The 17,762-nt window shown below is 43.5% G+C and overlaps 1 protein-coding gene across 1 annotated transcript; it reads left to right on the top strand.

The window, feature by feature from the left end:
* Positions 1–7,161: 7,161 nt before the first annotated feature.
* MOG (myelin oligodendrocyte glycoprotein) lies at positions 7,162–17,712 on the top strand. Its single transcript, XM_046640439.1, has 8 exons — positions 7,162–7,248; positions 8,465–8,812; positions 12,669–12,782; positions 14,098–14,118; positions 14,459–14,479; positions 15,881–15,997; positions 16,295–16,315; positions 17,023–17,712. The coding sequence occupies exons 1-8, from the start codon at positions 7,167–7,169 to the stop codon at positions 17,127–17,129; spliced, it is 831 nt and encodes a 276-aa protein (XP_046496395.1). The 5' UTR covers positions 7,162–7,166; the 3' UTR covers positions 17,130–17,712.
* The last annotated feature ends 50 nt before the right edge of the window (positions 17,713–17,762 follow it).

Below are 17,762 nucleotides of genomic sequence, written 5' to 3'. Positions count from 1 at the left end.
TCTTTTTTTTTTTTTTTTTTTTGAGGAAGATTAGCCATGAGCTAACTGCTGCCAATCCTCCTCTTTTTGCTGAGAAAGACTGGCCCTGAGCCAACATCCATGCCCATCTTCCTCTACTTTATATATGGGATGACTATCACAGCATGGCTTTTGTCAAACAGTGCCATGGTCCACAGTCGGGATCCAAACTGGCGAACCCCGGGCTGCCGAGAAGCGGAACATGTGAACTTAACCGCTGAGCCACGGGGCCCGCCCCTGGAGGATCCTCGAGCAGCCCTCAGGCTGGGTGCTCTAGGACCAGAACCACAAACCTTTCCTGGCACATACACAGAGACCAGCTGCCACTCTTGAGCGAAACTAACGTACTCCCTTCCTGGAAGAGGACAGTAGATGACACAGAGAGAGGGATTTGTGTGCTACACCTCTGGGAGTCTTGGAAGTTGTGGAAGTGGCCGTGGAGAATAACCTTAAGAGAAGGGATAGCTGAGGAGAAGAGGGGAGAAGACGCTGGCTCCAGATAACCCACGTTTGTGCCTGGCCCATGAAAAGCAACCAAAGCCATTTTATCATGGGTCATCCCTGCCCCACAAAATAGCTCCCTCCAGGCCATCAGACACAGGAAGTTCCTCATCAGAATGCAAAGCCCTAATCTAGAATTCAAGATCAAAGTCAAAAATGCTAACCTCTCAGTTAACAAATTGGTGTGATCAAGTAAAAGTGTAAATATTGACCTAGAGGGTTAGAATGCAAGAAGGTGCCTGAGGTGGGGACCCACAGCCTGAAAGGAGGAGAATAGGAAGGCTGGAGGTCTAAAGGTGGGTGTTCTCCTTTGTCATTCACTCTTTCAACAAATTTAGTCTATTATGGATCCCTCAGTCTTCCACACCTAGGAGATGCAGGGAAAACAAGATAAGGTCCTGCCCTCATGGCCTAACTTTCTATGCACAGGCCCTGCACAATAGATGTATTAGGGTTTCTGAGAGCCAGACACAGGCCTAAGCACTTTATGTACCTGTCTCACTTAGCCCTCACGTCAACCCCATGAGGTAGGTGGTATAATCTCCATTTTAGAGTCAAAGAAACTGAGATTTCTTTAAGCTATCTGTCCAAGGTCATAGGTCTTCCCACAGGACAGTAAACAAGAAGCTGACGTTTATCAACCAGCTGGATGGACCTGGAATTTGCACCTGGGCTTCCAAGCTTCTATATCTCCCATTGTATGTGAAGATTCTGGAATAAGGATATTACCACTCCTGTAAGAGCTCTAGGAATTCCAGACTATATAATTATCCTTCCATATAGTTTTCTCTACTAGGAAAACAAGACTGTAATTGCCAGGCCCCAAGATGATGGGCAAGACCAAAGTTGCCCAGTTCCAAAATGGCCACTGCCACGTTTTCCTAGTGTCAGAGCAATAATGCAGTGACAGAAGGGCCAGCACCAGAGGTGGGTGCTCCCAGAGATATGCCAGGTGCCAAAACAGCCACCTTCTTTCCTTCTCCTGAGCTATTGGCCAAGCAACATTATAGGCCTCCTTAGTCCAGGTTGGGCTAATGCAGAGAAACGAAGTAGATAGAAGAGGAAAGCAGATAAGCAAGGGCAGTGGATCCAAAGTGAAAGGGCAAAAGTCTTTGCCTGGGGGAGGTGGGTGTCACTGCCTCGCTGGCAGCCACCTCGCTTTTGCCTATTTGTAGTCTCAGCTTTATTCTCCGCCCACAAAGGCTCCTGGCAACGAATTCTCGGTAGGAAAACCGTGGACGTCAGCCGTTGTGGGGCAGACTGGGAGCGCCTCCCTGGTCGTCACCTGCAAATCCTGCGGAGATGTTGGCCAAAAGCGATGGTGCCAAGGAAATGGAAAGGAGGAGAGGAGGAGGGGAAAAAAAGATGGGAAAAGAAAATTTAGATTCTTGTAGGATCCTACAGCCAGGACAAAACCTTAGAGTCACCTAGCCTAACCTCCCGTGCAATGTTGGCTTAAGCATCCAGGAATGGAACGCTCACTCCCCAGTCCGTTCCCTGGTTGACAGTTCTGATAGAGAGAAGATTTTTCTTTGTATTGAACTGAAACCTGCCTCTGAGGGCTTGCGCCTAACTGTTCTACCCCACGAGGACCTACGGAACAGCTTAATACGTATTCCACAGAACAACTCATAACATTTTGATCAAAATCATTTCCCTTTCTGGGAAGAAGAAAAAAAAGCCTAAGTGCCTGACTCACCTGATTCGTAACAAGCTGAGTGATTTCTTTAATGAAAGATGAAAATATTGGTGAATATTTGAATAGTAACTAGGAAGACACAAAAATGGAAAAACGTTGGTAGATAAAATTTAAACCTTTGGCAGAACACCATTGGTTTTATGTTCTCTATATTTTTTCTGGTTTTCTGCACTATGTGTGTTACTTATATAAACACACCACTATGAGGAGCAGCTCCTGGCTTCCCCACAGCACATGCTCACACGCCACAAGCACTCACTTGCCCGGAGGCTGCATCAGCTTGATTCAGATCTTGCTCTCATTTCTCTGCTGACCTATGAAACATCTGGCTAAATGGATATAAATTAGAGATTTTACAGTCTATCAGTCAGTGAGTCTCCACGGGATATCCTGGCCAATTTAAACATAGAAATACTACGAAAATAGGGCACAAAAGTGGCAGAGAAAATGTCCAATTCCTCTTGATATTTATGCCACTAGAGGGAGTTTCAAAAGAAAAGTCTCTGCATGTGAGGGTTAATGACAGTACTTACTGAGTTGTTACTCTGTACCATCCACAGTTCACATGGACTCATTTATGTAATTCTTATCACGGCCCTGATGAGGTGGATGTTATTATTCCTCTGCTTACAGAGGAGAAAGCTGAGGTACAATGTGTATACTTGTACAAAGTATACAACTTTGTGCAGGGCAAGTTATCAATGTTGATTGAAATTACAAACGAATGTGTTCTTTGTGCCAACAATTCCAACTGTGTGGAAGGCAGAGTGAGGTTCATGGGTGTGAGATTAGGGCAGCTGCATGGGGCCCCATCCTTAAAAGAGGACACTGTGTTTGGGTTTTTAATACTCCGTGTCATCATCTTGAAATCCTTAGTAATTTTATCTTTCAGTTTGTGTTTTGTAAGTGAAGTCTGATGGGACAATGGAACGTGAGCTGGGGGCTAGGAGCCTAGTCTCAAGCTTGGTCCTGCTTCTCATACCTCCCAGCCTCCCCAGGACTGGTTTTCAGCTGTCTGCTCCTCCCCGCAGGAACCGTTGCCACCCTCTGTGCTACCCCCCTTCCAGGAGGAGCCTGAGCACAGGGGAGAGCTGGAGTCAGGCATGCACACCTCTCTTGCCAAGCTGAGGGGCAGGACCCCAGGCACTTGCAGAGGACTGCATTCACCTCCATAAGTACCCCTGTGCCTGAAGGAATGTGACATTAAATAGCAAAAACAAAGTCACCATGACATGTAGAGAGTGAAACTGCAGAAGAAAGGAAAAAACTTTTTCCCTGCTATTTGAACAAAGGACTCCATAGTTTCATTGTGTACTGGCCCCTCAAATTATGTAACTGGTCCTAGTAGATGGGTATTCATGGCCAAATTATATGTGAGAGCAAAAAGGTTGAAAACGATTGGCTGATGCTCATTGACTTGTGTGCCCTCAGATCACATGTAACTAGAATACTGCTGCAATATAACTGGAATATAACTTTCATGAAGGCAAGAACCTTATCTATCTTGCTGAAACTTTTATAATCAAGGCCTAATATAAAGCTTGACACATGACATTTGCTGTTAAATATTTATTAATTTATATTGATTGAATACATTTTTATTTCAATGTAGTAAAATAGATATTTTAAAACTGGAAACAACCTAAATGTCCTGGGAAACTAGTTAAATAAGTATAATACATTCATGCAATACAATATTGTGTAGCTGTATAGAATAACAAGAATGTTCTTTAGGTATTGATGTATAAAGATCTCCAAGGTAAATTGTTACCATGTATGTAAAAAAAAAAAGCTAGGGGTGAGGAGTGGGGAAGGGAAGTGCTATAGTTGGTCCTCACTTGCGGTGACTGCCTCCTGGAGCTCCCTCTAGTGGCGCATGTGTGTATATGAAAGGATTCAGAGAAAACAGGTGGGCTCTGCTTGGCTGTGAGGAAGATTTTTAAGATACGGTATTTTATACCTTTTGGCTTTTGAAACAAAAGCAAATGAACAAACAAATAAATAGGAATCAATTTTTAAAAGTACAAGAGAACTGTGTTATGTATTAACATGGAATTATGCATTAAGTAAAGAACACAAGAAGCTGAACAATATGTCCATTATCATTTGTGTGAGATGTATAGTTTATACATTATCTGGAAAAGCTCATGCAGCACTGTTATTGGGCAAATACCTGGGTAAGCCACCATTTATTGAGTGCTTACATATGGATAGCATGTTACTTAACGTACACATTCATTGTATTTACAGTATGTCACTTGGCATACCTGATTGTATACACAGCCTGTCATCAGACATGACGAGAGATGCATATTAAACAAAAATCACTGAGGAGAGCAACACACACAAGAAACAACCCGAGAATACTCACAAGATCACATAACAATTGCTACACAAAATCAATTAAAGTAATATTTAAGTGCTGAAGAAAATGACCAGCTCTGATCAACACAGGACAGTTTCACTTCTTAGACACATCCACATTGCGCTCCATGCCCCGCACAAACCTGGTGCTCCTACACCCCAGATTTCTGTAAATGGCAACACTACTGGCTTTGTTTTTGCTGGTGACACCTCTCCCTTTCCCTTGTTTACATAACCTTTGTCCAAAGATCATGTCATCCAAGGGACTTCTCTCAGCTCCAAGAATCCACCCCTTTTCCAGAGATCTGAGGCAGTTGAGGGCAGGGAGGTGAGTGAGGTGAGCTCTTCAGACGTTATTTATGGGGCTAGAAAGCTTGGCTTCAAATCCCAGCTCTGCCACTCCCTACTGGCGTGACCTTGAACAAGTAACTTAATTTCTTTTGTGCCTCAATTTCTTCTTCTGTAAAATAAGAGTGATAACAGTTTAACATTTGTTTTGTCGTTGTGAGGATTGAACAAGTTCAGACACGTAAACCACTTAGAACAGTGGCACACCGAACTTTTCAGTAAAGTGTTTTTTCAGAGATGCTGCGATTTCTCCAAAGTGGCTTTGATTGGCCAGCTCCTGACCCTCTCTGCTTCCCAAACCCTCCACCCCACCATGATCTCCCATCCAACTTTTGACAAATGGGCTGGTACCGGACAATTTCAAGCACTCTACAACCCCCAAACCCTGCCCAGGAAAGCATCTTGTGCATAACTCTCCTACCTGAATGTGTGTGATGAAGGAAGAGCATCACGGATATTTTAGGTTCTGAAAGGAGAGAACCTCCTACTTGAGAGGAAGTCAGACACGCACAGAGGGTCCTCTTCCTAACTGATTCAACCCTTTTGACCTTGACTTTCACCCTCACAGCTCCAGGATACCCAATCTGCTTGTGCCCAAACTCCAGAAGCTTTGCAGGGGGAAAGAATAAGCAACTCCCAGACTGAGCTGACCAGAGTCTGTCCTTCTAGCCCCTTGTGCTCCTCTCTGACAAAAGCAGAAAATGTGTGTCCCAGTCGTGTTCCCAGCCCTTGAACAGTGCTACCCCATATAATTTTTTGTGATGATGGAAATGGTCTATATTTGTGCTGTCCAATGTGGTAACCACTAGCCATATGTGCTACTGAGCATTTGAAACATGGCCAGTGCAAACAAGGAACTAAATTTTTAATTTTATTTAATTTTAATTTTAATGGCCACTTGTAGCCAGTGATTACTGTCCAATCATCCCTCAGTATCTGTGGGGGGATTGGTTCCAGGACTGCCCACCCCCTTGCAGATAGCAAAATCCGTAAGATGCATAATATTTGCATATAACCTACCCATATCCTCTTCTATACTTTAAATAATATCTAGATTGCTTATAATACTTAATGCAATGTAAATGCTATGTAGATAGTTATACTGTATTGTTTAGGGAATAATGACAAGAAAAAAAGTCCGTACATGTTCAGTATAGATGCAACCACTGTAGGCCTTTCCATCTGGGGTTGGTTGAATCCTCAGATGAGGAACCCAAGGATATGAGGGGCCAACTTTTGGACAATATGGCTTTAAATTGTCCATCCTGACCCTTTTTTCTTATTTGATGAGACATCCTTGCCTTGTGATTGGGAAACATATTTTTCAAATGTGGTACTGATACTGGTCTCATCCTTTAGTAATCAGCTGAGTCCAGGGGTAAGAAAAAAGGTTGTATTTCCATTCCAGGTCTTGCTTTCCCCTGTGACATTGAGGAAATTAAAGAGTGATTCCCAGGCTGGAGGGATACGTCTTGATTGCTGGCCCTGTCCTCATGCCTGTGTAACGGACAGTCACTGATCCTGCTGATCTTCCTTCCTCCATCTTGCGTCTCTGAGCACAAGTGGCCATCAACTCCTGACATTCAACTCATGACTTTCCTAAATGTATTCTTTGGGAGTGAGAAGCTAACTAAGCTGAAGCGACCCATCATACACTCGAACACAAGGATGGGAGATTGGATTTGCTGTAGGAGCAATGGAGGTTCTGGTAACGACAGTTATGAGCCAGTAGGAATAGGAAACCAACTCTAAATGTTCTGTCTTTTTTAAAAGGCAACAATGATCCCTCTCCCTTGGCTAACACTGGGAGGAGAGGGGTTGAAGGAACATTACAAATTACATGGACAAGCCTCTTCCTGAGGTCCAGTGAGTGATCCGTCCCAACTGGTCAGATCCTAGAAGCCCCTTCAAAGTCTGGGTGGCCGGGAGGGAGTGGGGGAGGAAGGCTCAGTACCAGGCAGCCTCTGCTCCGTAGCTCTGAGGGGGTGGGGAAGGCAAACCCTGGTCATCCCCTCGGGTCTGTAGCCCTTTTGTGTAAGTGCCTGGCAAGGATGACGTGGGGCTGTTCCTCAGAGCACAGCTGCAGCACAGCCACTGGGAAGAGGCAGGGCCCTAGCAGCACTGCCCTCCCACATCCTCCCCTTGGGCTTTTTCAGTGGTAGGGGACATGCACCCCGAGGGCCTCTGCTTGGCCTGATCCTGCCGCAGGGGCTCTCTGTCCCCACCGAGAGTGGAGATGGCAAGTTTATTGAGCTCCTCTCTGTCCAGCTGCCTCCCCTCCCTCCTCCTCTTCCTCCAAATGTCTTCCAGCTATGCAGGTAAGATTTATCTTCATTCCTCCCCTGGGGAGACCCTGAGAATAGAAAGGCTAGTTTCCCTCAGCTCACCTCCTTCAATTCATCCTCAAGTTGCTATGCAAGTCAGATGTGCTGACATGGTTCCCCTTCTCATAAACCTTCAGTGTCTCCCTACAGCCTTCAGAATAGAGCCCAAACTCCATAACATGACCTTGACTCAAGGCTGTCCTTGAACTCCTTCTTACCTATCTTTCCAGCTTTGATTTCTCACCCATCAAATGGGGATATAAAGATAACAACCATTTTGGAGTTGCTGTCAGGGCTTATTGAGATGAAGTATATAACGTGCTTAGTAGAACCCATGGTAAATCTTGATAAATGTTTTTTGAATTGTAGCATCTTGTGTTTGACAGTTCTGTCCCACATGATCAGGCACTAATAAATTAGTTTTTATAAAGGAGCTCTGCTCTCATGTGCTGGGGAGAAATAAAAGAAACAGAAGACAGATTTCCAGCCTTGGGGATCCACCTAAGAGAGTAAACCTAGTCCACTCACTCCCTCAGGAAATCTTTGCAGGTCTAATGGAGAAACCAGCCTTATCTTCTAGCAGCTCTGAGTCTGCCTGATGAGACACATCCCACATAGGAAAAAGACTGAAGCATGTACAGGGCAGGGTCCAGGAGCTGTAGGAAGGTTTAAGGTACGGCAGAAAAGAAGAAAGAAATAGAGCCACTTCTAGGGTGGAAGATCTCAGGGGAGAAGAATTTGGGAACAGAGTGGAAACAAGGACAGTGGGCTGAGAAGTGGTGGAGAGGTAGTGGTGGAGGAGTGATGAAAGCAAAATCTCTAAGAAGAGATCAGGGATCAATGTGGCTGAACAGGGAGCCCCATGGGAGAATTAAACTGAAAGATGCTAGACCACATTCCAAGGTGAGACCGAAATGCTGGGCTGAAGAATCAGAGATGGATACAGTTGGCAGACAGGTGAACAGCAACTGTTGAGATGATCACATGCTAAAATGCTTTGTCCAGGACACTCACAGTATCTCTATAAACGGAGAACATTTGTTTCAAGCTTAAGAAGAAAAATTGAGCTCTTCCTTCCCCAGCTCTAGAATTCCATTTAAAAATCAAGTGGCTTCTTCCTTCACTTTTTTGAAGCAGCCCTTCCCATGGCATGCTTGTTTGTCAAGGCTCCTTCTGATGTTCAGTTTCTTTTCTTTGGTGTCTTGGACAGGACAGTTCAGAGTAATAGGACCAGGGCATCCCATCCGGGCTCTGGTGGGGGATGAAGTGGAACTGCCATGTCGCATATCTCCTGGAAAGAATGCTACAGGCATGGAGGTGGGGTGGTACAGGCCCCCCTTCTCTAGGGTGGTTCATCTCTACCGAAATGGCAAGGATCAAGATGGAGAGCAGGCACCTGAATATCGAGGCCGGACAGAGCTGCTGAGAGACACTATTGGTGAAGGAAAGGTGACTCTCAGAATCCGGAATGTAAGGTTCTCAGATGAAGGAGGTTTCACCTGCTTCTTCCGAGACCATTCTTACCAAGAGGAAGCAGCAATGGAATTGAAAGTGGAAGGTGAGTAGAGCTTTATAGTATTAGGCATTCTTTGCTGGGTGCCAAGACCTTTTGAGACTTTAATCATTCTCTCAATTGAGATGAGATACTTCAACCCAAACATCTCACACTAGGGAACTGATTCCATAGAAATACATGCATCAGTACATAGGAATTCATATGCTCATGGATGTCTGTTGTATTGTTATTCAGAGTGGGAAAAAACTGGAATGAAAGTCAACGCTCATAAGTAGGAAAGTGACTGAATAAACATTGTTAGCCATACCATGAATATTATGCAGCTGTTAAAAAAGATAGTTTTAGGGCTATACCAGGTAGCTTGGAGGCATTCCACAAATTATTGTTAAGTGGTAAAAGCAAACTACAGAATGTAGAGAACAAAAACGAAACCTTAGGTTTGTGAATATATATATATATATATATATATATATATTCAATATTGACATAGATATATTACAGAAAAAAAAAAATGAAAGGATGCCCATAAGAAAATTAGGTTAAGATGGTTCACTCTGGGGGAAGAGGAGAGAGGAGGGAGAATGGGGTGTCATCCAACAAAAAAAAGGACCGTAATTATCCACATGATCATATTTATGCATTCTTATAAACGTATATGTAATATGCATACTTGTGGGTACATAGAAAAATTAAAGAAAATTTTTTTTAAAAATAAAAGGAAACAAAAGCCAAAACAGAAAAAAATGAGAAATGGAGGCAGCAAAATCCAAAATAATAAATTTCTGATAATTTGGTACTACTAGAGGGGAATAAGAGTAATCTGAAACTTAATCTAAGTATCCAAGGGGACTTCTTTCTGTTTTGCTTTAGAGTATCTTTTTGTTTATTTGTTTTAAACAAGGCCATTATTCCTAGTGAGTTAAATTGATCACGTCCTATTACAATGAATCCCTCATTGATGTGTTTGTGGTGTTTTATTAGATGAGAAACATTATGGAAAAATCCATTCCTGGAAAACATAGTCCAAGTGAATAAGCAAGTAAAACAAATGTCTGAATATAATCATAGAAAGAAAAAAGATATTTATAGATTTTACCTTCTATAGATTTTTCCTCCACTCTTCCTTTTTTCAGAGTTTTGTTTTCGGTATGTTTTGCATGACGGATGATTTATTTTTTTGTTTTATCCCAAGATGGTTAAGATGTGGACCAGGTGAAGTGGATGAATGGGGAGCTTTGAGAGTTCATTGCTATTTAGTTGAAGAACACAAATGTCCCGAGGGTCCAGCCTCAGGTCCTTTCCCTTTCCCTCTTCCCCACCTGCAGCTCAAACATCAGACAATCAATCACTTTTGTATCTTGAGGGCAACTGTTGCAGAGCTGGGACCAGAAGGTGGCATTGTATGCAGGATAACAAAGCTCTGTTTCTAGAGAGAGATCGCAGGGACATGAACATAGCCTTGTGTGTCACAGAATGTTCTTCCTACAGCTGTTTTTCTTGGGGGATTTTTACCTGCAAAGAAATCTGACATGAGGACCTCTCCAGTTTGCCGATTTTCATCTTTTCTGTTCAACAACTTCCTAGCTCAACAACTGCCTCTTAGTATACTCCCCACCCCCACCACACCAAAAAAAAAAAAAAAAAAAAGAGGAAGAAGAAACTAAAAGCTTTGCCTCAGGGGAGAAAGTTTTCCCTCTGGGTTGGTTTCCACATTTCAACCCTCTTCCTCCCATCTCACAGTCTGCATGCCTAAGAGGCTAAAAAAGAGTGTTTTACAAGTAAACAAGGGACCATCTGCCCAACCTGGAGAGCTAGGACAATGAGACAAATTTAGCATTGGAAAGCAGTAACTTTGTTGCTGCAAGTTTCAGTTGTAATCACTTCCCCTTTTTCTCTAGGTTTTTACCTTTCCGACTTTATTTTTTTCTTGTCAATCTTGTGATTTTATTACTAGTTGTCTCTAATCCTTTCTTTAAATTTCCTATTACGAAATTTGAAAACATATACAGAAGTAGAGAGACTGTTAGAATGAGCCTCCAAGCACCCATCATCTATCTGCAACTGGTTATTGACACAGACAGACAACCATTTCACTTGACCCCACTCATTACCACCCTCCCCAACTGAATCTCTGAGGCAAATCCTAGGCAGCGTTATCATTTTATTGCTAAATCCTCAAGAATATATACTGAAATATAAGAACTCTTTTAAAAAGTCATAACCATAATACTTCTATCACATCTTTAAAAATTAACAAAAATTCCTTAATATCACCATTACTTAGTCTGTGTTCAAATTTTCTTGATTGTTTCATAAATATATTTTTACAATTGGTTTGTTTGAATAAGATCCACACGTTGGTGTTTGCCCTGTAGAGTTTTCCATGGTCTAGATTTTGCTGATTTCATTCCCATGCTGTTAACACAGTGCTCCATACCCTGTATTTCCTGTAAACTGATGAAGATGCCTGATCAGATTCAGATTTGATTTATTTTGTCAAGCATACTTCATAGGTGATGCTATATACTTTGTACGTTTTTCATCAGAGGGCTCATAACGTCTCCCTTTCTCTCTTTTTGTGATTCTAATCCTTTGTGAAAGTATAAAAGGTGTGCAAAAACAGAACTGAAGTGTGTGCTTGCTAAATCACCTTGCTACAGGTAACTTCCAATAAGAATTTGGAAAGTAGAGTTTGCTGCATTTTCTCCCGGGGAACATAATAACAGACAAGAGCCTTAAATTGCAGCTTGAAAGATTGTATTTATACCCAAGAAACCCTCCTGAGCCAGTTTAATGTTGCTTGCTGTGATACGTAATCCCTAGGCTTATTGGTAATATCTTTATCTAGCCCCTAATCAGAGAACAAGATGAAAATGGCTTGGCGTGCAACATGATATACTGAGATTAGGCAGGTAGAGCTTCAGGGCACTGAGGAATAAGATACTAGAATGGGAACTAGGTGGGAGCTGGAGGGCTGAAAGTCATCCCCTCCCTCATTATCTGTCACACTCCATACCCACTCACTTACTGAATCCTGTGGATCTTACTTTCTGAAACGATCCAGAATAGGGGTTCTGAACTTTTTTGGTGTCATGCATTCCTTTGGCGGACTGATGAAGCTGATGGACCCCCTTCTCAGAATGTCTTAATTGCGTAAAATAAAACATATTTGTACCAAAATACAGTTATCAAAATATTAAAATAACAAGATATGTGGTTGTCCTGATAATTAGTGTAATTTCAAAATAGTGATGAATATAAGCGACATTTTGAGGTTTCTACAACAACTCTAATGTGTTACGAAAAATTTGTGGTTTTTATTGATGACAAAGTCAAAGATTCTGTTCATATTATTGTGGTGTGTTGCCTGCAAACATAATCTGAAAGAAATGCTAAATTTCAGTTGAAAGGTTACTGAAAGTATGTATTTTTTTCCTATTTAAGTTCATAGATCCCTTGACCTCCTTCACCTCCACCACTGTCCTAGTTTAGGCTCATGTTGTTTTTCACTTTACCTATTACCATGGCCTCTTAACCCAACTCCCTCCTTCCTTCCTCTAGTCCTGCAGTCAGTAAATCGGATCTTGTCACTCCTCAGCTTGGAATCCTTCCATGTACCCCTGTGGCCTTGAGGATCAGATCTTAGACCCTTAGCTGGGTCTCAAAACTCTCCAAGACTGACCCAATATACAACCTTGACTCCCGCCATTCTATACCACTAGCCATTCCTGGAAACAAACCCACTTTTTCTTCAAGACTAAGCTCAGGTGTCAATTCTGTGTCATCTTCTTTGGACCTTCGTGATATTAGTTCCTTTATTCAACTCAGTTTATGAAGCCCCAGGCACTATGCTGGGTGTTGAGGATACAGCACGGCCCATGTGGTCCTTGCCTTTCAGATCCCTTCTACTGGGTCAGTCCTGGAATGCTGGTTCTCATCGCAGTCCTGCCCGTGCTCCTCCTGCAGATCACCGTGGGCCTCGTCTTCCTCTGCCTGCAGCGCAGACTGAGAGGTGCAGACTGGAGGGTGGGCCCCTTGGGATCCTTCCCTGAAATGAGCTGGCCTCTCAGAGCTTGGTCAGCTAATAGTTATTTTTTAGTGACTTCTGGGTTCAGAACTCCATAATGACAAGTTTTACACCTTACCAAATACTTTCATTTAGATTATAGGACCTTGCATTTTCCTATGAGGAAGGGCTGACATAAAATAGCCCCATTTTACAGAGGAGACAACTGAGGCCTGGAGTGGTTCAGATTTACTCAAGCTGACTCAGCTTATAAGTGGCAGAGCTCAGGCCTAACCCCCACCTTCTGGCCCCTGTACCATACCTAACAGCTTCATGCAACTGGGAGAGTGTGAGCTTCAGAGCTGAGCAGGTCTACACTATCAGGAGGTTTAAATAAAGATACTGTAAATAAAAGAACCTATCACATGGTAGGTGTTCAAAAATTGTCTTCTCCTTTCCTATTCAACACTGAGGACTTGGGTTCAGCTGTCGATGAAGCTCTTTTGTGCCCAGAGCTTCCATTCTGAGACTTCTCCCCCAACCAGTGTTCTTCTCAAAGCCAAAGCAAGCAGAACCTTCAATTCTTCTCCTTCCCCGTCCCATTCCTAAAAGGATAGAGCAGTGAGGAGAGCTTGGGGTATGTGAGGGGGGATGTTGGTGGGGTCAACCATGGGGGTCTTTTCTCTCCCCTTGAATTCATCCCAGATACTCAGTTACCCACTTCTCCCACATGAAAAAGGCCTTCAGCCCATAGGGCTGAGCAGAAAGAACCTGATTGATGGAGTTAGGCAGCCTGGGTATGAATCCAGCTCAGACACTGACTTGAACTGTCCAAGCCTCAGTTTCCAGTCAGGTAGAGATAACATCCTCCCTCCGACGTTGTAAGGGAGGATTAAGGGGGATGTTATATGCAAAGTGCCTAGTACAGAGCCAGTCACAAAGTAGCTGCTCAACTAAATGTTTAGCTCCTCTCTTTCTCATTTAGCTTGGAAGTGACTTTAGATTTACAAAGTGACAACCTAGTGGGATGGAGTGGCAACGTGTACTAAGAACCACCAAGAAGAGGAGCAAAGACCAAGCTTGGTTTGGGGCATTGCTGTCTATCCAGGTTCTCCACGTTCTTTATCCCAATATTTAATCCACACAACAGCCAGGGAAAGAGCCTGAACTCTTGGCTCCACATCGAGTGCTCTTCTCATCCTCCTAAGGATGTTCCTGGGCTACAGAGAAAGTCTGCACGATGGCCCAGGGTGCTGGGTGTGAAAGGGGCCCCAACTAGTGCCAGAGCACAAACTAAAAATGTTGCCTTTCTGTCTTTTAGGAAAACTTCGAGCAGAGATAGGTGAGTTCCAGACACCCTCCCTTCGAGATCTCTCCCTTCTGATCTTTTGGCATAACCGAAATGGTCATTTTCTCAGACCATCTCTGCTTCTGTCCCAGTATCTTGTGCTCCCTTCAGGTGGGAAACTCACTACTTAAAACTCTTATAACAAGCCAAGAATTGTAGAGTCTCACTCCTTCCCTGCCTTCGGTCAGGGTAGAAGCAAAATCCTATAGCTTCCCTTCCTTCACCATGTGTCATGACTAGAAACATTTTTAGGTGATTAAATAACAAAGGCTCAGAGGAGAAAAGATCCTCTTTGAGTGCCTCCTAAGTGCCTTTCCATTTGTTCTTCTTTCAGAGAATCTCCACCGGACTTTTGGTAAGTGCTGGGCCACCCTGGCCCTCCTAGGTCAGCTTCGAGTTTCACTGGTTCCAGTCACCTGGGGAAATAAGGACTCTGGCTCCTAATTGGATCCCTCCCTCTCTGCCTCTCTTTTTCTTCCTTTGACTAAGTTATGATCTGCATCTAGGATTGGTAAGATAAAAGATAAAAGATACTTTTACATGCCAGGCACGATACTAACGGCTTTACATATGTTAACACATTCTCTAGGAATTACAAGCACTTTATGCACATTACTGGATGTCCAGTTGGAGAGGTGATACATATACATCAACTAACTGAAGAACAAAGTACATATATGTCATTGATTGAACTCATGTGGTGAATGAGTTTTCATGAGTACAGAATGAGTAACTACACATGACTAATAAGGGAAGGCTTCTTGGAGGAAGACTGAAGACAGCAAGCCCCACTAGAATGTTGGTTTCTCAAGGATATGATCTCTGTCCTTTTGTTCACAGCAGACTGCTCAGTGCCTAAGGACAATGCCTACAACAGAAGGGCAGCCAAATATTTGTTGAATGGATGTTGCAGAGATTATGACGCCATAAGGCAGAGCACAGATGGTCCCTGCTCTGAGCAGCCTTCCTGAACAGCCTCTCCTGAGGCAGTAGGTGACCCTACGCTGCTCCCTTAGCACCTAGCACATCCAAGAATTCCATCCTAACATTTATGACATTGTATCAGTGTGCAGACCACACACACACGTGTGCACACACACACAGTCTTTGCAACCCAAAGGGGAAGAATAGGATCTTTGTTTTGTAGGATTCAAATAGCAAAGGCTTTAACTCTTTTTGTACCATGAATCTCTTTGGCAGTCTGGTGAAACCAGATGGATCCCTTCTCAGAATAATGTTTTGAAGTGTACACATAAAATATAACACATAGGATTACAAAGAAAACCATTGTATTGAAATACAGTTACCAAAATATAAACAAATTTGTGATACAGTAACACAAATGTTTCTTTAAATAACAAAAACATATTAAATAAAAATGTAGCAGCAGGTCTAATAACTTGCAATTTCAAAATATTGATAACCATAAACAGTATTTTGAGACTTCTGCAACAATTCTAACAGGAATGAAAGCATCTGTGATACCCAATGATGATAAAGTCACAGACACTGCTAATAACTGGTTTGTTGCCTACATTTTTAATGGAAGAAAATCCTAAATTTAGTTAGGTTAGTGAAGATAAAGATATAGTGCTTTTCTCATCCAAGTTAGTTCATGGACTCCCTAGATTCTATCCAGACTCCTTTGGTGTTCTTAGATCCCAGGTTAAGAAATCCAATAACTAATGGAGAAGGGTGAGTGGGACATAAGGTGGAACACATGTTAATCCTGTTTGTTCTGTGGTGAATGATTCAGATCGCCACTTTCTGATGGTGCCCTGCTGGAAGATAACCCTGTTTGTAATTGTGCCGGTTCTCGGACCCCTGGTTGCCTTGATCATCTGCTACAACTGGCTACATCGAAGACTAGCAGGTGCAGTGGCACGGCAGCAACAGGACCACCAAGCAGCATGGGACCAAGTTGACCCTGACTGGGAAACAAAAAGAGGGTGGAACCAGGGCTCAAGATTCAGAGAGCAGAGATTTCCTTCCTCCTGTCCCCATGGCCAACCCTAGGATCCTCAGAGAATCTGTGAAGAGAACCACTTACTGAGATCTGTGGGGTCCCTTAGTGGAAAGGGAAGGGCGGGTCACTGAGAATCTGCACAGGGAGGATGTGGGGAGGAAGCTAGTCGTCTTCCACGAATCACCTATTTCTCTTTGTTTCCAGGGCAATTTCTTGAAGAACTACGTAAGTTCTCTTTTCCTTCTTATAAGCTGAGAACCAAAAACCAGGAAAGCAGTAAGAGGAAGAGGCGGGCTATTGAGGGATCAAAATCATGGAGAGGAGAGGCTGGAGAGCATGGACGAGGGGGGACTCCTGTGAGGTAGAAGTGAAGGTGGCCAACTGTTAGAGACAAGTTTCACAGGTGGCAGGGAGGGAAGCAGGGGCCATTCCTACCTGCTGTCTGATTTGCTCCACCATTACCGCCCCTCTGCAGGAATCCCATTCAAGCTGGCCTCCTTTCCCATTCTTTCCAGCAGCTGCCCTGTGCCTCACCTCTAAGACCAACCACTGAGGCAGGCACAGAGACAAGATGACCCTAGAGGGCTTTTCCTCTCCCTGAGTTAATGGTTTCATGACTGAAACTACTGACAGATTTTTCAAGTTATTTTCTCCTCCTTCTAGGAAACCCCTTCTGAGTGATGTTGCATCTTGGCAGGGGTGAAGAGCCTGGATGGTCCAAGGATTGGTCCTTGGGGATGTCGCATCCATCAAGTTGCACACTCACTGGCCTCTTCACTATGGGGACATTTCAATCTGCACTTCCAGGAATGCTCTGAATTCCAAATAGGATTGATTTCTCTTCTTTTGTTATCTACCTTTTCTTTCTATCCCCCAACTCCTTCCTTCCTTTCCCCCTTTTTGCTACCCACATCTTTCCACTCTTCTCTCCATCTTCCATCTGGAAGCCCTCTCTGGCTTTGGCCAGGCAGGTGCTCTTCTCTCCATCAGAGGACACCTGTGCTGGAGAGTAATCCACACAGGAAGGTCTCTGCCATGAGTTGGAGACCAGGAACCTCTCATTGCAAATTATAGCATGCCAACTTTGCAAATTGTGGTTGTTTCTTCCAAGACCTCAGCCATGATGGACAGAGCTGAGAGGTGTAGAGGGTCGAACAGAAGGAACAGGAAGAGTCCAAAACATCAGAGAGCTGAGTGAGCTGCAGAGTGAGGACGTGGGAAACCCTAACCAAAACTGGAGATAAGAGAAACCCATAGACTACTTCCCAGAGCCCCATCTCGCCTTGGCAGCCTACCAAGGAGCTCAGGAAGCAAGGGATGAAAACTGGACAGTGCACCTGCTTTAGAATGCCTCCCTTCTACTTGCACATCTTGTATGGATGGGTCCCTCAGACTCTTTCCCTCCTCTCATCTTTTTCTTCCCATGTTCATACCTATCAGAGTATCCACTGTTTTATTCAACAATTACTACTTGATGGTCTACCAAACACAAAGAAACAAGCTAGGTGCTAATTAATAATACGTGTCTCCGTGTGCCACTTCTTGTCCCTTTTCCTTTCTCCCTTTCTTTCTTTTTTTTTTTTTAAAGATTTTATTTTTTCCTTTTTCTCCCCAAAGCCCCCCAGTACATAGTTGTGTATTCTTCGTTGTGGATCCTTCTAGTTGTGGCATG

Source organism: Equus quagga, chromosome 15 (assembly GCF_021613505.1).
Source record: "Equus quagga isolate Etosha38 chromosome 15, UCLA_HA_Equagga_1.0, whole genome shotgun sequence".
Taxonomy (NCBI): Eukaryota; Metazoa; Chordata; class Mammalia; order Perissodactyla; family Equidae; genus Equus; species Equus quagga.
The sequence above is the reverse complement of the archived record's forward strand: the minus strand, read 5'-3'. Positions and strand labels throughout refer to the sequence as shown.

What these genes read in the sequence shown, in the direction of transcription:
- MOG (XM_046640439.1), top strand. Translation starts at nt 7,167, where the DNA reads ATGGCAAGTTTATTGAGCTCCTCTCTGTCCAGCTGCCTCCCCTCCCTC. An exon ending in AATGTCTTCCAGCTATGCAG is followed by an intron (nt 7,249 to 8,464) that starts GTAAGATTTATC and finishes TGTCTTGGACAG; the next exon opens with GACAGTTCAGAGTAATAGGA. An exon ending in CCTGCAGCGCAGACTGAGAG is followed by an intron (nt 12,783 to 14,097) that starts GTGCAGACTGGA and finishes TCTGTCTTTTAG; the next exon opens with GAAAACTTCGAGCAGAGATA.